Genomic DNA, 17,635 nt, shown 5'->3' with positions numbered 1-17,635 from the left:
TTACGTGGCATGGGATGAGTAAAGTGACAGACGGAAACCAGTTTACTAATTAAACTCCTTCTACTTGGAAGATAACAGAAAAGAGGGAAAATTGTTCTCCTTCCTGCTCCCACTCCCCCCACATTGCAAGAGCTACCAAATAGGATTCTTTAGTGATGGTATCTCTTGGTTTTCATATACTCTATAGTAACCCAAAGATAGCAGGTTGAAACTTACAATAAAAATACTTTTATCTTAACAATAACTCTCTAGTTTTCCCGATGTTTGTCTATTCTGTTTCCATCTATTTTGTGCCTTATTCAGTTCACATTCATTAAAATTTTTTCTAAACTTAAAAATCAAACTTCTGCCTTATTACTAATCTGAAAACCAACAAACAAAGAAGTTAAGCAAGTTAACTTCTTTAAATTTCCATTTTCTCTTTGTAAAATGGGGCTAATAGCACCTATGACATAGGGATTGTTTTGAGGATTAAAAGATATTATGCATGTGAAATGCTTAGTAGTCCTATGTCTGGCACCAAAACAACACTCAGTTCATATTAGAAAAGGTGATGGTGGTGATGGTGACAGTGATGATGTCAGTTCTTTTGCTCTTTCGTTCATGACCTAACTCCAAAATATATCCTGAAGAGTATGACATCTCTCCACCTCCAAAGTTACTACCTACTCCCTCTCACCTGGACTATTGTAGCAGCCCCCTCCTTAAATAACCCGAGGCCTTGCCCCTCTGTCATGGTTCTTCTATAGCAGGCACGGTGAGCATTTTAAAATGTAGATTTGATCTTGTCACTCTCTTACTTTAACCCCTCCAGTGCTTCTCATTACAGTTGGAATAAAACCCCAATCTCTTATCCCGGCCTACAGTTTGGACACAAGTTGGCCCTGCCCACCTCTCTGACTTTACCTTCCTCTACTTTCCTGCCGGCTCACCAGTCTGCAGCCCCGGGGTCTTGTTTTTTATTTTCCTTTAACTCCAAGCAGATTCTTTCGGGGTATTCTTTTAGGGAACTTTAGAGTCCAATATCAAAGGATAGTCCCTTCTACTTTCTGGCTCCAAATTAAGTAATAAGTTCATCAAAAAGTGAAAAATTCAAAATTTAAAGCACCAAGAAACAAAAATTAAATCCCTTTTTTTTCTTTTCTGAGAAATAGTAATCATAATCCTTGGCTCATAACACTTTGACCATTGGTTCATGCCTTATTTGTGGGATTTTTAAAATGTATAAAAATGTAATAATTAAGCTCATTACTGAAAGCCATAATCCAACATCCAAATATGATCCAACATGCAAGTATGATCCTCACCTCCCTCCACTTAATGTCGCTGTCATCCTGAATACAGGATGCAGAAGACCTGAATAGCTCTATCAACCACCTTGGGCTAGTTAATATTTATAGAATGCTCCACCCAACATCAGCAGAATATACTCTCTTTTCAAATGTGCATAGAAAATTCACATATATTTGGAAATTCCCAAATATTTGAAAATAAGTAACATACTTCTAATTCCATGGTTCAAAAAGGAAGTCAAGAGATATTAATAAACATTTTGAATTGAATTAAAACTAAAACATACCAAAACCTGAAGCGTGCAGCTCAAGCAGTGCTTAGAGGGATATGTAGAGCATTAAATATATTAGAAAAGATTGAAGGTTTCAAATCAATGACTGTAGTGAATTCTATAATGTTATGTTACCTCAGCATCAATTCTGAATGTAAGTTGAACTTTCTCATGCCAAAGCAGGGCTTAGTCACACTTGACACAGTTTCCATTTCTCTACCTCTTCCCAGTTCCTCAATGGGGTCGATCTAGATAGCCCCCGATACAATTGCCTCCGGTTGATAACCTCCCTATGGGGAAGCTAGATACAGCCCCATGGACATGCCCCACTGACCCTCACACTCCACACAGACTGCACGGAAATGTCACAATAACCATCTCTCAGTCACAGCGTGGCCCCACAGAACTCATGCCGGCTTGCTTTAAACCCACCAATGAAAACTCCCCATGGGAAACCTGCTTGGATAATACTTTGGACCCCAATAAATGCTTTAATCCCACAAGTCCTCTCTGTCTCTGCCTCTCTCTTGCCCCCACCCACTGGTTGAGCATGTGTGTCCCAAACAGCCCTGCAAGGTGTGCTGCCCTGTTCTTTCTGGGTTCTGTCAAGGAATCAAACTGCTTCTGTTATATGATGTGTTTTGTTGTGCTACCTCCTCTGTGTTTCATCTGCTGACAAACCCAGATTTCTTTCCTCGTCAGGGCTTTCCTAGAGAAAGGCTATCTTGGTAGGAATAAACTAGACACAGGTCAACAAGGAACCACAGGGTGTCTGCCAGTAAAACAAGTGTACTGTGAAAGGGACACCTGGGCATGGGTCAGACACTTGGGCATTAGGCCATCCATCCCCCAGGATAAAGAAGTGTCCCATGAAATGTACATTGTAAGCATCTGTAACCATCAGGGAGTCCCATCACAGCAAGGATGTATTTTATAGCCACTCTCCAGAGAGAGACCTCAAGACCAAATTAGAAAGAATTAAAAAAATATATATCTAAGCTTCCACTTTAATAAACCAAAAAAAAAAAAAAAAAAAGAGCTAATTTAAGTCCAAAACAAGTAGAAGAAAGTAAATAATAAAGGCCAAATGACATTGAAAACAAACAAACAAACAAAAAACCAATAGATTACTTGATAGTTCATGCTGAAAAAAAAAAGAAAGAGAAGAAAAAAAGTAAAACAAATAAATAAATAAAAATAACAGAAAATTAGTGAAACAAAAAGCTGGTTCTTTGAACAGATCAATAAGATTGTTAGACTTCTAGCTGACTGTGATGGTTAGTTCTGTGTATCAACTTGACTGGCTCTAGGGATGGCCAGATTCAACATTATTTCTGAGTGTATCTGTGAAGATGTTTCTGGATAAGATTGGCATTTGAGTCAGGGGACTCAGTAAAGCAGACTGCCCTCTCCAATGCAGACATCATCCAATCCACTGAGGGCTTGAAATAGAACAAAAGGCAGAAGAAGGAATTTGCCCCTTATTTCTCCCTGACATCTCATCTCATCTCATCTTTTCTAGCCCTTGCACTAAGATTTACACAGTTAGCAGCCCCAGTTCTTAGGCCTTCAAACTCAGACTGAATTAAACAACTGATATCTTTGGTCTCCAGCTTGCAGACAGCAGATTGTGGGACTTCTTAGCCTCCACAACTGCATGAGCCAGTTTCTCATAATAAATCCTCCTTGTGTGTGTGCATGCATGTGCATGCATATACATTCTATTGGTTCTGTTTTTCTGAAGAACCTTGACTAATACACTGACCAAGGAACAAGAGAGAAAGAGAGAAGACATAAATCACCAAAATCAGGAATGAAAGATGAGAAATCACTATAAATCTATGGATATTAAAAAGATAATAGGAGAATATTACAAATAGCTTCATGCCATAAGTTAGACAAATTAGATGAAATGGGCAAATTCCGAGAAAGGCACATACCATCAAAGCTCACTCAAGAAAAAATAACCTGAATAGCACTACATCTACTAAAGAAACTGAAGTCATAGTTTGGAACCTTCCAACACAAATATATAATATATACACATAAGTATATATACATACCCATAATAGAATGTCATAACAGCTTTATGAAATAATTTTGAAAACTTAGATGAAATGGATACATTCTTAGAAAAATGACTTACCAGATCTGACTAAAAAAAAAAACCTACAGTTTTACAAGTATTTCTTTAACTATGAAAGAGATTTAAGCTGTGGTTAATAATCTTCCCATAAAGAAAACACCAGGCCCCAATGGTTTTACAGGATGTTTGACTAAACCTTCAAGGAACAAATCATCCCAATTTTATACGAACACTTAGAGACAACAAAAAAAGAGGAAGAATTCCCCCAACTAATTTCAAGTAAGTTTAATATTTATATCATAATCAGACATGATGAATACCTCTTCAAATATTTATGGGTCATACATGTTTTCCTTCTTTATGATATGCCTATTCATGTCTTTTTTTTTTTCTGTTTTGGAGACAGAGTCTTGCTCTGTTGCCCAGGCTAGAGTGCAGTAGTGTGATCTTGGTTCACTGCAACCTCTGCCACCTGGGTTCAGGCGATTCTCCTGCCTCAGCCTTCCGAGTAGTTGGGACTACAGGCAGACACGACCATGCCCAGCTAATTTTTTTTTCTTTGTATTTTTAGTAACAGATGGGAGTTCACTATGTTGGCCAGGCTGGTCTCGAACTCCTGACCTCAAGTGATCCACCTGCCTCAGCCTCCCAAAATGCTAGGATTACAGGTGTGAGCCACCATGGCTGGTCTATTCATGTCCTTTGTCATGTTTTCTCATTGTATTATTTGTTCTTTTCTTATTATTCTGTAGAAGGGATTTTTTTGTTCGTTTCTTTTGAGACAGAGTCTCACTTTGTTGCCCAGGCTGGAGTGCAATGGAGCCATCTCGGCTCACTGCAACCTCTGCCTCCTGAGTTCAAGCCATTTTCCTGCCTCAGCCTCCTGAGTAACTGGGATTACAGGCACGCGCCACCACGCCTGGCTAATTTTTGTATTTTCAGTAGAGAGGGGGTTTCACCATGTTGGCCAGGCTGGTCTCGAATTCCTGACCTCACATGATCCCCCTGCCTCAGCCTCCCAAAGTGCTGGGATTAGAGGCGTGAGCCACTGAGCCTGGCCAGAAATTTTTAAAAATATTAATCCTTTGTAAGTTTTGTGGCTATGCATAGCAATTCTCAGTATGGAACTAGTCTTTTCATTTTCTTTCAGATGTTTTTGATGAATAGAGGGTCTTAATTTTAATATGATCAAATTTATCATTCTTGTCATGTGTAGAAACATCTTCCTTTCCTAAGTTCAAAAAGATATTCACCTTTGTTCTCTATTAAGACTTTCAAAGTTTTCTTATTGATATTTAAGCCCTTAATTTATCCGGAGTTGATTTTTGCTTTCAATTTCATTGAGTAATCACTTTTTGTGTGGCTCCATCTTTTTTAAATATTAATTTATTTTTAAATTATTTACTCTTTAACAAAATCTGTATATATTTATGGTGTACAACATATTTTAAAATATATACACATTGTACAATGGTTAAATAGAGCTAACATATGCATTACCTCAAATACTTTTGTATCATTTTTCTGTGGTGAGAACACTTAAAATCTATTCTTTTAGCAATTTTCAATATAAGCTTTGTTATTTATACAGTTGACCCTTGAACAACATGGGGGTTAGGGATGCTGATCTCCCCACACAGTAGAAAATCTGTGTATAACTTCCGACTTTCCAAAAACTTAACTACTAATAGCCTACTGTTGACTGGAACTCTTACTGATAACATATACAGCCTATTAACACATATTTCATGTTACGTGTATTACATACCATATTCTTACAGTAAATTAAGCCACAGAAATGAATGTTAATAACAAAATTATAAAGAAGAGAAAATTTACTTACTACTCATTAAATGGAAATGGATCATCATAAAGGTCTTCATCCTCACAGTCTTCACATAGAGTAGGCTGAGGAGGAGGAAGAGGAAGAGGAGTTTTTGCTTTCTCGGGGTGTCAGAGGCAGAAGAAAATCTGCCTGTATGTGGACCTACACAATTCAAACCCGTATTGTTTGCAGGTCAACTGGAGTCACCATGTAATTCAACAAGTCTCTTGAAAATGTTCTCCTCCTGTCAAACTAAACCTTTGTATCCTTTGACCAACAGCTCCCCAAATCCCCCACACCCCCATGCCCACCATTCTACTCACTGCTTCTATCTGTTCAAAATTTTTAGATTCCACATATAAGTGAAAACATACAGTATCTGTCTTTTTGTGCCTGGCTTCTTTCACTTACCGTAATGTCCTCCAGGTTCATCTATGTTGTTGCAAATAATCCCTTGCCCTCCCTCCATCATACTTATCTGACTAGACCTCAACCCCAGCCATTTAAATCCACCTCCTCACCTATTCAGTTATTTCACTGAATGAATGTGAAGAAATACACACAACTCACTGATGTCACTTCATAAACATAGATTTCAAATGGGCTCTCAGAACTGCTCAACAAACCTATTTTCTTGTCAATGCATTTTCCTACCATTCTAGATTAGAAGGCAGTATAACATAGGGGTCAAATATAAGATTTTAAAACCAGATTACCTGGGTTAAAATCTTACTTCTACCACTTACTAAATATGTGATCTTGGGGAAGTTAAACTCACCAAAGCCTCAGTTTTTGCATATCTATCCCTCAGTAAAATTATCTTTATCTGTCCCTCAGTAAAATTCCTTATGAGAATAAAATGAGTTAATAAATATAAGCCAAAAATAGAATCTGGCACATAGTAAATACTATCTAATGCTTGTATTGTTATCATTGATGATGATTTCACATCTTACCTTCTCTCCTCAAACCTTTTTCTCCCACTCTTTCTCTTCACTGATGGCCTTGCTTTTTATTTCATTGAAAAAATTGAAAAAATAAGTCAAAAGTGAAGTTTCACAACTTCCTATCATCAAATCTTCCAATTTACTTGCAGCTGTACCCGTCACTCTACTACCGTACATAAACTGTTATTGTTCCTACAGTTAACTCCTCCACTTGGGTACCCTTCTAGTCTACTTAAGGAGTTGCTCCTGCAATTATCCCCTTTCTCTGCTGAATAACCCATTTTTAATTTTCTCAATCTGATCAGCATATAAAAATGTCATAAAAGTTGTCATCTTAAAAATAAAACCCTCCAACTCCAGATTCCCCTCCAAATAGGGTGCCATTTCTCTGCACATAAAAAATGTCTTTCAAAAATTGTCTGTAGTTGCTGTCTAGACTTCCTTCCCTCCCATATTCTCTTCACTCCGATCCCATCAGCCTTTACTTTCAGTACTCCGTGGAATCCCCATTTGACAAAGTGACCAGTAACCTCCACATTTTCAAGTCCAAAAGACAATTCTCAGTCCTCATCTTACCTCTTTTCACACTTTCTCACTCCCTTCTTCACTTGGCTTTGAACAGAGTGTAACATTGGCCACTCTTTCTTCATCTGTTTTGCTTCACCTGCCTTCTCTTCTGTACCACTAAACTTTGGTGTGCTCAGGACTCTAATCTTTCTGTTCTACCTACAGTCATCACCTAAGCTATCTCAACCAGAGCCATAGTTTTAATACTATTTATTCATTGATTACTCCTGAGCTTCTTATCATATATCCAACTGTCCACTTCACATCCCTGTATGTTAGACAGTTCAAACTTAACACATCCAAACCAGAACTCTTCATTTCCTCCTTTGAAATTTGCTCCTCTCCTCTTATTTCCCACTTTAGAACTCACCCAACTCACGACTCACAACTCTACAGTTCACCCAAGTGCTAAGGTCAAAAATCATAGTGCTGTAATTAACTCCTCTCTCACATCCTACAGTCCTGAGCAAATTCTGTTCATTCTACCACCAGTGTATCTGACCCAACCACTTTTTACCATCTCCACTGAGGGTCCAAGCTATCACCATCTCTCATCTGAACTACTGCAATGCCTTCCCAAGTGGCCTCCCAGATTCGTGTCTTTTTCTCCTCTCAACAGCCAGAGTAATCCCATAAAAATATAAATCTTATTTTGCTACCTACTCCCATGCTCAAAACTTTACAATGGCCTTAAATCACCAGAAGAGTAGAAAAAGGCTTTACCATGGCCTACAGGCTCCACATGTTCCTGTGTAACTCTCAGATCCCATCTAATGCCACACTACTCCTCAGTCACTATGCTCCCCTTCTTCACTGATCTTTCAGTTCTTAGAAAGCACTAGCCCATTCTACATCTGCACAGAGATGTCTCCTTAAACTACCCTATTCAGAGTAGCCACCCCCATCCCCAAGTCACTATCACCCATCCAGCTATATTTTCTCTATAGCTCTACAGTATGTAAAAATCATCTATTTATTTAATTTACATCTATCTATCTATCTATCTAGTCTGTCCCCTCACACTTAGAATATAAACACTATCAGAGCAGAAACCTTCACCCTCTTAATTTAACCGCCAACTCCGGTACCTAAAACAGCGTCTGGCACATAGAAGGCATTTTTAAACATCCTTGCTGAGTGAACCAATATCGCAGAAACCTCTCATAGCTAGTTCATCTTACAGGAGAAACAGTATTAAAGACTTAATTAAATGGCCGGGCACGGTGGCTCACGCCTGTAATCCCAGCACATTGGGAGGCCGAGGCGGGCGGATCACTCGAGGTCAGGAGATCGAGACCAGCCTGGCGAACATGGTGAAACCCCGTCTCTACTGAAAATACAAAAATTAGCCGGGCGTGGTAGTGGACGCCTGTAATCCCAGCTACTCGGCAGGCTGAGGTGGGACAATCGCTTGAACCCGGGAGGCGGAGGTTGTAGTGAGCCGAGATCGCACCACTGCACTCCAGCCTGAAAGACAGAGTAAGACCGTGTCTCAGAAAAAATAAAAATAAAAATAAATAAATAAATAAGTAAATGACTCGCCAGTCAAAATAAACGGCAACTTTAGGGTTAAAGGCGCAATGTGGCTCCAAAGCTTGGGGTTTTAGTTACTACACTACATTGCTTCACTATATTTTACAATTTACTATGCTGCTTATGAGTATAAATTAAGGCTCAGAAGTCTAATTTTCCAGACTACTCGGAGGACTCCCGCCCCACACCACAAAGATTCAGCTCAGCGACTCCTTCCTACTCAGACCTAGCTCCGCCCAGCCCAGCCCCGCGTCCCGCTCGCAGTGGCTTGGGCAAGGGCGCCTGCGCGGTAAGCGGGTCCCATGCAACACATCTGGGATTGGTAGTCCATGTTCCTCCGGTCTCCAGCATTCACAAGAAAAAGGGGGAAAAAAAACCATGCAAATTAGATATCTCTGAATTTCTTGAAAATTAAATAAGACGCAGATTCTGGCTCAGGAAAGTGATGCAAACGCATCGTTTTCAAAGGAGAGACCCTAGCCTCGGGTCAGGCGCGGCGCAGACAGCGGCGCGGGGTCCTTGGGTGGGCGGGGCTTGCTCGCGGTGGCTTGTGGCTCCTTCCTGCGCTGCTTCTCTCTTTCGCTGAGACCTGTGGCGCCGACAGGATGGGTGAGCTGTTGTGGCCCGTTTACGGGCGCCGCAAGCGGGACTTGGGGTCTTGGGGACTGGCGGCCGGATGCAAATAGAGTAGGGCGGGGGATGCCATGGAGAGGTTCCATGGGGGAGGGCCGGGGAAGCGCCGCTCCAGGAGGCACATGGTCCGGCGCGGAAGGGGCCCATGAGGAGCGGAGGCCGCCGAGGTCGCGGGACCGAGGGACGCAGGGAGGCCAGCGCGTCCTCCCGAGCATTCGAGCGGGGCCTCGTCCTTTGGGAGCCCTCTTCGAACGTATATTAGTCGGTTCAGGGGAACTTGAAGGCCAAATGTTTGGCCTACAAGCCAATAAATAGTACGAGAGCCAATCGGCTTAAGGGTTTATTCCAGGTGAGGCGAGTGTCTTAGAAGATGGTAAACAGATGGCGTGTTTTTGCGGAAGAACTAAAATGTTTAATTTTTAGGCAAGTGTCGTGGACTTCGTACTGCTAGGAAGCTCCGTAGTCACCGACGAGACCAGAAGTGGCATGATAAACAGTATAAAAAAGCTCATTTGGGCACAGCCCTGAAGGCCAACCCTTTTGGAGGTGCTTCTCATGCAAAAGGAATCGTGCTGGAGAAAGTGTAAGCCCATTGCTCCCGTCAAGTTTTAGATTATTATAGGAATTCGAGACATAAACTTACGAATTCTTGTTTTGAAAGTAATTGCAGGTTTTTGTGTAGTAGTAGTCATTTGGGCGTTGTGGGGTAAAATTGCAAAGCGTTTGTTCTATTTAACAGTTGGTAAAATTAGTTTTTGGGAATTAGATAGTTAAGGTTTTTATTTAACGTTGGCCTGGGAGGAATTGGAGAAGATACTAGCAATGATGAAGTAAAGGACACAAACACTTTTACTGTGGGAGTTGTTATAAGTAAATGGCACGTGTCAGCTATTGAATCTGCAGTCAAATGATTTTTCGACTTGATAAAGCTAAGGTGAAGAGAAGTGACTTGCGTCAGAATTAACTGAGGTCATACACCTAAGATTGAGACATGAAACTGCCAGTATTTGACTGGTTTTGACTTTTTAAAATAATAATTTCATATAGTTATATCATATTTGATGGTAGAGCCATTTGAACCCAGACTTTTTTGAGACAGAGTCTAGCTCTGTCACCCAGGCTGGTGTGCAGTAGCGCAAGGCTCCCTGCAACCTTAGCCTCCCAGGTTCAAGCAGTTCTCCTGCCTCAACCTCCCAGGTAGCTGGGATTACAGGCGCCCACTACCACACCAGCTAATATTTTGTATTTTTAGTAGAGATGGGGTTTTGCCATGTTGACCAGGCTAGTCTCAAACTCCTGACCTCAGGTGAGATGCCTGCCTCTGCCTCCGAAAGTGCTGGAATTACAGGCGTGAGCCACTGTGCCCGGCCCAGACTTTCTAATTCTTATCTCAGATACCTTTTTTTCTTTTCTTTTTTTTTTTTTTTTTATGAGATAGGGTCCCTTGTCACACAGGCTGGCCGTCTTGACCTTCTAGGCATAGATCCTCCCACGTCAGCCTCACAAGCAGTTGGGACTACAGGCCCAGGCTGCCACTCCAGTCTACTTTTATAACTAAAAGGTCTAGAAATTTCCCCCATTGTGCTAATGAAATTAAGACTGGCAGAAAACTAGGTTGACATCACAGGACTTCAGTTCAGCCATTTGAGGTTAGATTGAAAAGATAGAAACAATTTCTCATTAGTTCTCTAGTTAATGTGAAAAAATTATCTTTTTCAGAAAGCCAGCTCACAGTGCTATGCCTTTTGTATTTCAGAGGAGTTGAAGCCAAACAGCCAAATTCTGCCATTAGGAAGTGTGTCAGGGTCCAGCTGATCAAGAATGGCAAGAAAATCACAGCCTTTGTACCCAACGACGGTTGCTTGAACTTTATTGAGGTGAGTATTTCAACTCTATCGTACCTTTTGTTCTTGGGGTGGCCTCCCTCACATTTTTATCTGATGCAAGGGAGTTTCCTCACATGAAAGTATTTTTGTGTTCGCCACTGACAGCAAAAATAAACTTTTTATTTTATTCCAGGAAAACGATGAAGTTCTGGTTGCTGGATTTGGTCGCAAAGGTCATGCTGTTGGTGATATTCCTGGAGTCCGCTTTAAGGTTGTCAAAGTAGCCAATGTGTCTCTTTTGGCCCTATACAAAGGCAAGAAGGAAAGACCAAGATCATAAATTTTAATGGTGAAAACACTGTAGTAATAAATTTTCATATGCCAAAAAATGTATCTTATTGTCCCGTTCTCACCACAAAGATTGTGTTCTTTACCACCACCACCCCCCCGCCTTTTTTTTTTATTCTAAACCAGCAAACGCAGGACCTGTACCAATTTTAGGAGACGATAAGACAGGGTTGTTTCAGGATTCTCTGGAGATAATAACATTTGTAACCTGGCACAGTTTCCCTCATCCTGTGGAATAAGAAAATGAGATAGATCTGGAATAAATGTGCAGTGTTGTAGTATTACTTTAAGAACTTTAAGGGAACTTCAAAAACTCACTGAAATTCTAGTGAGATACTTTTTTTTATTCTTGGTATTTTCCATATCTGGTGCAACACTTCAAGCAGTTACCAAATTTCATTGCACATAGATTATCTTAGGTACCCTTGGAAATGCACATTCTGGTGTCCATCTTTCAGGGGCTGAAGATGATAAATAGTAAACTCAAAATTGCTCCCCACTCTGTTTATTATTTAAAGGTGTCAGGATCTGTGTTGTAATATGTGTATATTACTGTGTTTAGGAGAATGCAAGCATTGAATCATTTAGTTGATGGAAGTATATGCCAGGCAAGGGAGATAAGGTACACGACAAGACTGATGTTTTCAGTATCTTCTCATGAGGTTGTCAGAGACCTTCATGTCTTCAAAGACCAGTCAGCAAATGAAGTGGTTTAGTGTAGAGACAAGATTGGTTGTGTTTTGATAATTTAAGCTAGGTATTGAGTACATGTAGATTTTGCTGTCCACAAATACTTGCTTCAGAGTTTTCATGGATATAGTGGCATGGTTGAAGTTGTGAGCCTTCCGCTTTAAATCTGGTATAAGAAACTCCTGTTAACAAATAGTAAGTATGGGTTAATTAGCCCTTTGATCAAAGCCTAGCTTTACATTGTTTAGGATCTTTGGAAAACAATTGCCTTGGTTGCCCATTTTCCGTAGGATCAAGAGCAAAACCTTTGCCATGGCGCCGAAGAACCCAGGTTGCGCTTCATACCTGCATATTCCAGCCTTAGCCTGCCATTTCTCTCCTTGGCTCTTTGTGCTCCAGCAACACTGGTCTCAGTTGGTCATCCTCAAACTTGTGTTCCACGTCCAGCCTCAGGACCTCTGTTCCTGTTACTATGGTGTCTTGCATGTCGCCTGCTCTTACTAAAGAGCTCGTGTGTTTTCCAGCACACTTGGGCTTAATCTTGATGCTGCCAGTCTCTCCACAAGGGCGGAAAGGCTGCCTGTTGGTTTGTACCAGTGTTTCCTAACGTGTAGCTGCAGTTTATTTGGCTAAGCTGTTCCCCGGGGCTCAACAGATGCTTTCGGATGAGCCTTAATTGACCCAACCTTTTGTGATGCGGGAGAGATTGCTAGGCCTTGCTCACCGGGCCAGAACCAGGGAAAGAGGCCGCGGTTGCAGCGCGGTTCCAGGCCCCGGGCGTCAGGCGCGGGGTGGGCAGCTCTCACCGGGCTGTGGGGTCCTTGTGACCGCGGGGCGGGGCGCACCAGGAAGGGAGTGGGACAGCGCCGGCCCCAGGGATGTGGCCTGGTTCCCCTGCCTTTTGTGACACGTCAAGACACCGTCAACAATGGCTCGCAGCTGTACCCTGTTGGCTGCACTCAGGATGTCCTTTTCATTGCTAAGCAGTCCTACCTGAGGCCCAGGGGCTGCTAGATTGAGCCATAAATAATCTCCGGCGCTTCAGATCCAGAAGCGGCTGAGCCTGATCTTAGTGCCTTCTCCTTTCTCTGTGTGGCCCCCCAGCCTCTTTCCCCACCGCCTTGTGTCCGAGGCCCTTTCCTTCATGTGTCCATGGAGGAGAGACAGAAATGCAGATCAACAAAATAAGATAGAGAATCCATAAATAGACATTTAGAAGTATGGCCAACGGATTTATCTTAAACAAAAGCAATGGAGGAAGAAGAGTTTCAATAAATGATGTGGACTTCCATTTGTCAAAGACCGAAACAAAGGAACCCCAACCTTACATGTAATACAAACTTAAAATGGATCATACATCTAAATGTAAAATGGAAAGCTATAAAACTTCAAACATAGACTATCTTTACAACCTAGGCTTAGGTATAGTTTTTATACATTACACCAAAAGCACATGCCATAAAAGAAAAAATAGATAAATTGGTGGATTTCATCAAAATTATAAAACTCTCTCTGAAAAATCCTGTTAAGCTGGGTGCTGTGGTTCATGCCTGTAATCCCAGCACTTTGGGAGGTTGAGTCGGGAAGATATTAATAGTTTGAGGCCAGGAGTTCAAGATCATCCTGGGCAGCAAAGCCATACACTCTTCAGGGAAGAGAGAGACCTCATAATGTTTTATATTGTTTTATACTCAGTACCTGTTTTAAGAAAAAAACAAGGAAGTGAAATCAAAGGCAGCCCAGCGCCAGGCCTAAAACCAGCCCTGGGCCTGCCTGGCCTAAACCTAGTAGTTAAAAATCAACTTATGACTTAGAACCTGATGTTATCCACAGATTCCAGGCATTGTATAAAAAAACATTGTGAAACTCCCTGTTGTGTTCTGTACCAGTGCATGAAACCCCTGTCACATATCCCCTAGATTGCTCAATCAATCACGACCCTTTCATGTGAAATCTTTAATGTCGTGAGCCCTTAAAAGGGACAGAAATTGTGCACTGGAGGAGCTCAGATTTTAAGGCAGTAACTTGCCGATGCTCCCAGCTGAATAAAGCCCTTCCTTCTACAACTCGGTGTCTGAGAGGTTTTGTCTGCGGCTCGTCCTGCTACATATTTTGGTTCCCTGACCGGGAAACGAGGTGACTGACGGCCGAGGCAGCCCCTTAGGCGACTTAGGCCTGCCTGTGGAGCATCCCTGCGGGGGACTCCGGCCAGCCTGAATGATGCAATCAAAAGAGCGCTCTCAGGTAGGCGATTGCCCCGGTGGAACGCCTCGCCAAAGCAGCACGTAGCAGGCCCCCGCGGAGGATTAACACAGTGGCTGAACACCAGGAAGGAACTGGCACTTGAAGTCCGGACATCTGAAACTTGGTAAGACTAGTCTTTGGAACTTGCCCCACTCCCTCTGAGTGGAAGATCACCCACGGTGTGATCACCCACGGTGTGCCTGCATTGGCACTTTTGTTCTGGTTTTGACTTGACTTGAATTGCTGGATACTTTGGTTTTGGTTTTGACTTGGCTTGAATTTTTTGGTACTTGGATTTTGAATTTCGTGATTTTGGTTTGGTATAAACGGTAAAAGTGTGTGTGTACCTTCTTTACCCGTTATTGGTCTTGTGGTGAGTGTGTGTGGTGTGAGCATGGTATTTTGTCTCAGGAAAAAAAAGAAAAAAACAGGTCAGGTGCAAAGTAAGCCCACCCCACTAGGAACTATGTTGAAAAACTTCAAGAAAGGATTTAAGGGAGATTATGGTGTTACTGTGACACCAGGAAAACTTAGAACTTTGTGTGAAATAGACTGGCCAGCATTAGAAGTAGGTTGGCCATCAGAAGGAAGCCTGGACAGGTCTCTTGTTTCAAAGGTATGACACAAGGTAACTGGTAAGCCAAGGCACCCAGACCAGTTTCTGTACATGGACAGTTACAGCTGGTTTTAGACCCCCTTTCCCGCCACAGTAGTTAAGAGAACAGCAGCATAAGCGGCTGGCAGAGGCAAGGAAAGACCAGCAGAGAGAAAAAGAGACCATCTATACCAACTCTAAGTTAATTTAGACTAAACAAAGTCTTATTAATAGCAAAGGATAATTGAAATCCCAAACTGACAAGGTTTTCAACAAAAGTGAAGTTTGCTAAAAGTTAACAGTGTAACATGTATTATGGTAACTTCTAATCTTGTGGTCTTAGACAGTCTAGTCCAAAGACATAAAGTTCGCTTTTAAAAAAAAAGGAATGGTTATCTTCAAAAAAAAAAAAGGAAAAAAAAGGGGAGAGGCCTTGTGGTCTTGTGTCATTTAGGCTACTTAGAAAGAAGATAAAAAAGATCCTGTTTGGCTCCAAAAAGGAAAAGTCACCCCTCACCCCTTCCTGCATGAGTGGGAGCTGCAACCTTTTAGAATTGATAATCACAAACCCCTCAGACCCAAAGTGGAGTAAAGGAAAATATGTAACATTAGGCATTGATGGAAAAGGAAGAGATCCTAGTGTAAGCATCCTAATAAAAGGAGAGGTTCAAGAACGCTCTCCAGAACCAGTATTTCAGACTTTCTATGATGAACTAAATGTGCCAGTACCTGAGATACCAGGAAAAACTAAAAATTTGTTTTTGCAATTAGCCGAGCATGTAGCCCAGTCTCTAGATGTCACTTCATGTTATGTTTGTAGAAAAACTGTAATAAGAGATCAATGGCCATAAGAAGCCCAAGAATTAGTGCCTACAGACCCAGTTCCTGATGAATTCCTGGCCTCAAAGAATCACCTTGATCATTTCTAGGTTCTGAAAGTCTCAATTATTGGACAATATTGCATACCTAGAAAAAGGAAAAAATTCACTCATTCTGTAGGATGACTTAGTTGCCTAGGACAAAAACTGTATAATAGTACTACAAAAACAGTTACACGGTGGAGTTCAAACCACACAAAAAGAGATCCATTCAGTAAATTTCCAAGGTTGCAGACTGTCTAGGCCTACCCAGAATTCCACCGGGACTGGACTGCCCCCACCAGGTTATACTGGATATGTAGACATAGAGCCCATGCTAAGCTGCCTGATCAGTGGACAGGTAGCTGTGTAATTGGCCCCATTAAACCATCTTTCTTCCTACTGCCCATAAAAACAGGCGAATTCCTAGGCTTCCCTGTCTGTGCTTCCTGTGGAAAATGAGGCATAGCCATAGGTAATTAAAAAGATGATAAATGGCCCCCTAAAAAAAATTATACAATACTATAGGCCTGCCACTTAGACACAAAACAGCTCATAGGGATACTGGACCCCCATTTACATGCTCAACCGAATCATACAGTTGCAAGCTGTTTTAAAAATCATCACTAATAAAACTGGTCAAGCCTTGACTATTCTGGCCCAGCAAAAAACTCGGGTAAGAAATGCTATCTATCAAAATAAATCAGCTCTCGACTACTTGCTAGCAGCTGAAAGAAAGGTCTATAAGAAATTTAACCTTACTAATTACTGTCTACACATACATAATCAAAGGCAAGTAGTTAAAGGCATAGTTAGAAATATGACAAAACTGGCACATACGCCCGTACAAGTGTAGCACAGATTCAACCCTAAAGCCATGTTTAGAAGGTAGTTCCCAGCACTAAGAGGATTTACACTCTTACAATAGGAGTTACAATAGTAATAGAAACCTACTTACTGCTCCCTGGTTTGCTACCTGTACTTCTTCAAATGATAAATAGCTTCATCACTACCTTAGTTCACCAAAATGCTTCAGCACAAGTGTACTATATAAATCACTATCGATCTATTGCACAAAAAGACATAAGTAGCAAAAATAAGAGTGAGAACTCCCACTAATAAAAAGTGAGAGTCTGAAAGGGGGGAAATGGAAGACAGAGACCCTCTCATACTGTTTTATATTGTTTTATACTCAGTACTTGTTTTATTTATTTATTTATTTTTTGAGACGGAGTCTCACTCTGTCGCCCAGGCTGGAGTGCAGTGGTGCAATCTCGGCTCATTGCAAGCTCCGCCTCCCGGGTTCACGCCATTCTCCTGCCTCAGCCTCTCCGAGTAGCTGGGACTACAGGTGCCCGCCACCACGCCCGGCTAATTTTTTGTATTTTTTAGTAGAGACGGGATTTCACCGTGGTCTCGATACTCAGTACTTATTTTAAGAAAAAAACAAGGAAGTGAAATCAAAGACAGGCAGCCTGGCGCCAGGCCTAAAATCAGCCCTGGGCCTGCCTGGCCTAAACCTAGTAGTTAAAAATCAACTCATGACTTAGAACCAGTTGTTATCCATAGATTCCAGGCATTGTATAAAAGAACATTGTGCAACTCCCTGTTCTGTTTCACTCTGACTGACTACCAGCGCATGAAACCCCTGTCACATATCCCCTAGATTGCTCAATCAATCACGACCCTTTCATGTGAAATCTTTAGTGTTGTGAGCCCTTAAAAGGGACAGAAATTGTGCACTTGAGGAGCTTGAATTTTAAGGCAGTAGCTTGCCGATGCTCCCAGCTGAATAAAGCCCTTCCTTCTACAACTCGGTGTCTTGAGAGGTTTTGTCTGCGGCTCATCCTGCTACACTATCTCTACAAAAAATTTTTAAATTCGCCTGGCATGGTGGTGTGCACCTGTAGTCCCGGGTAC

At 41.7% G+C, this 17,635-nt stretch overlaps 2 protein-coding genes across 2 annotated transcripts in view; one reads left to right on the top strand and one right to left on the bottom strand.

Moving 5' to 3' along the window:
• Window positions 1-5,526, bottom strand: part of ATP6AP1L (ATPase H+ transporting accessory protein 1 like) — a 36,334-nt gene extending 30,808 nt beyond the window's left edge. Inside the window, exon 1 of the mRNA XM_030800882.1 lies at window positions 5,494-5,526. The gene's annotated coding sequence lies outside the window, so the exon portion shown is untranslated. The remainder of the gene's footprint in view (window positions 1-5,493) is intronic.
• Window positions 5,527-9,046: 3,520 nt separating this feature from the next.
• Window positions 9,047-11,370, top strand: RPS23 (ribosomal protein S23). Its single transcript, XM_003261545.4, has 4 exons — window positions 9,047-9,131; window positions 9,579-9,738; window positions 10,912-11,032; window positions 11,175-11,370. Exons 1-4 carry the CDS (start codon window positions 9,128-9,130, stop codon window positions 11,319-11,321), a joined length of 432 nt encoding a protein of 143 aa, XP_003261593.1. The 5' UTR covers window positions 9,047-9,127; the 3' UTR covers window positions 11,322-11,370.
• Window positions 11,371-17,635: the final 6,265 nt, after the last annotated feature.

The sequence above is a fragment of the Nomascus leucogenys genome, chromosome 2, assembly GCF_006542625.1.
Source record: "Nomascus leucogenys isolate Asia chromosome 2, Asia_NLE_v1, whole genome shotgun sequence".
Classification (NCBI taxonomy): domain Eukaryota; kingdom Metazoa; phylum Chordata; class Mammalia; order Primates; family Hylobatidae; genus Nomascus; species Nomascus leucogenys.
The sequence above is the reverse complement of the archived record's forward strand: the minus strand, read 5'-3'. Positions and strand labels throughout refer to the sequence as shown.

What these genes read in the sequence shown, in the direction of transcription:
- RPS23 (XM_003261545.4), top strand. An exon ending in GGAATCGTGCTGGAGAAAGT is followed by an intron (nt 9,739 to 10,911) that starts GTAAGCCCATTG and finishes TTTGTATTTCAG; the next exon opens with AGGAGTTGAAGCCAAACAGC. An exon ending in GTTGCTTGAACTTTATTGAG is followed by an intron (nt 11,033 to 11,174) that starts GTGAGTATTTCA and finishes ATTTTATTCCAG; the next exon opens with GAAAACGATGAAGTTCTGGT.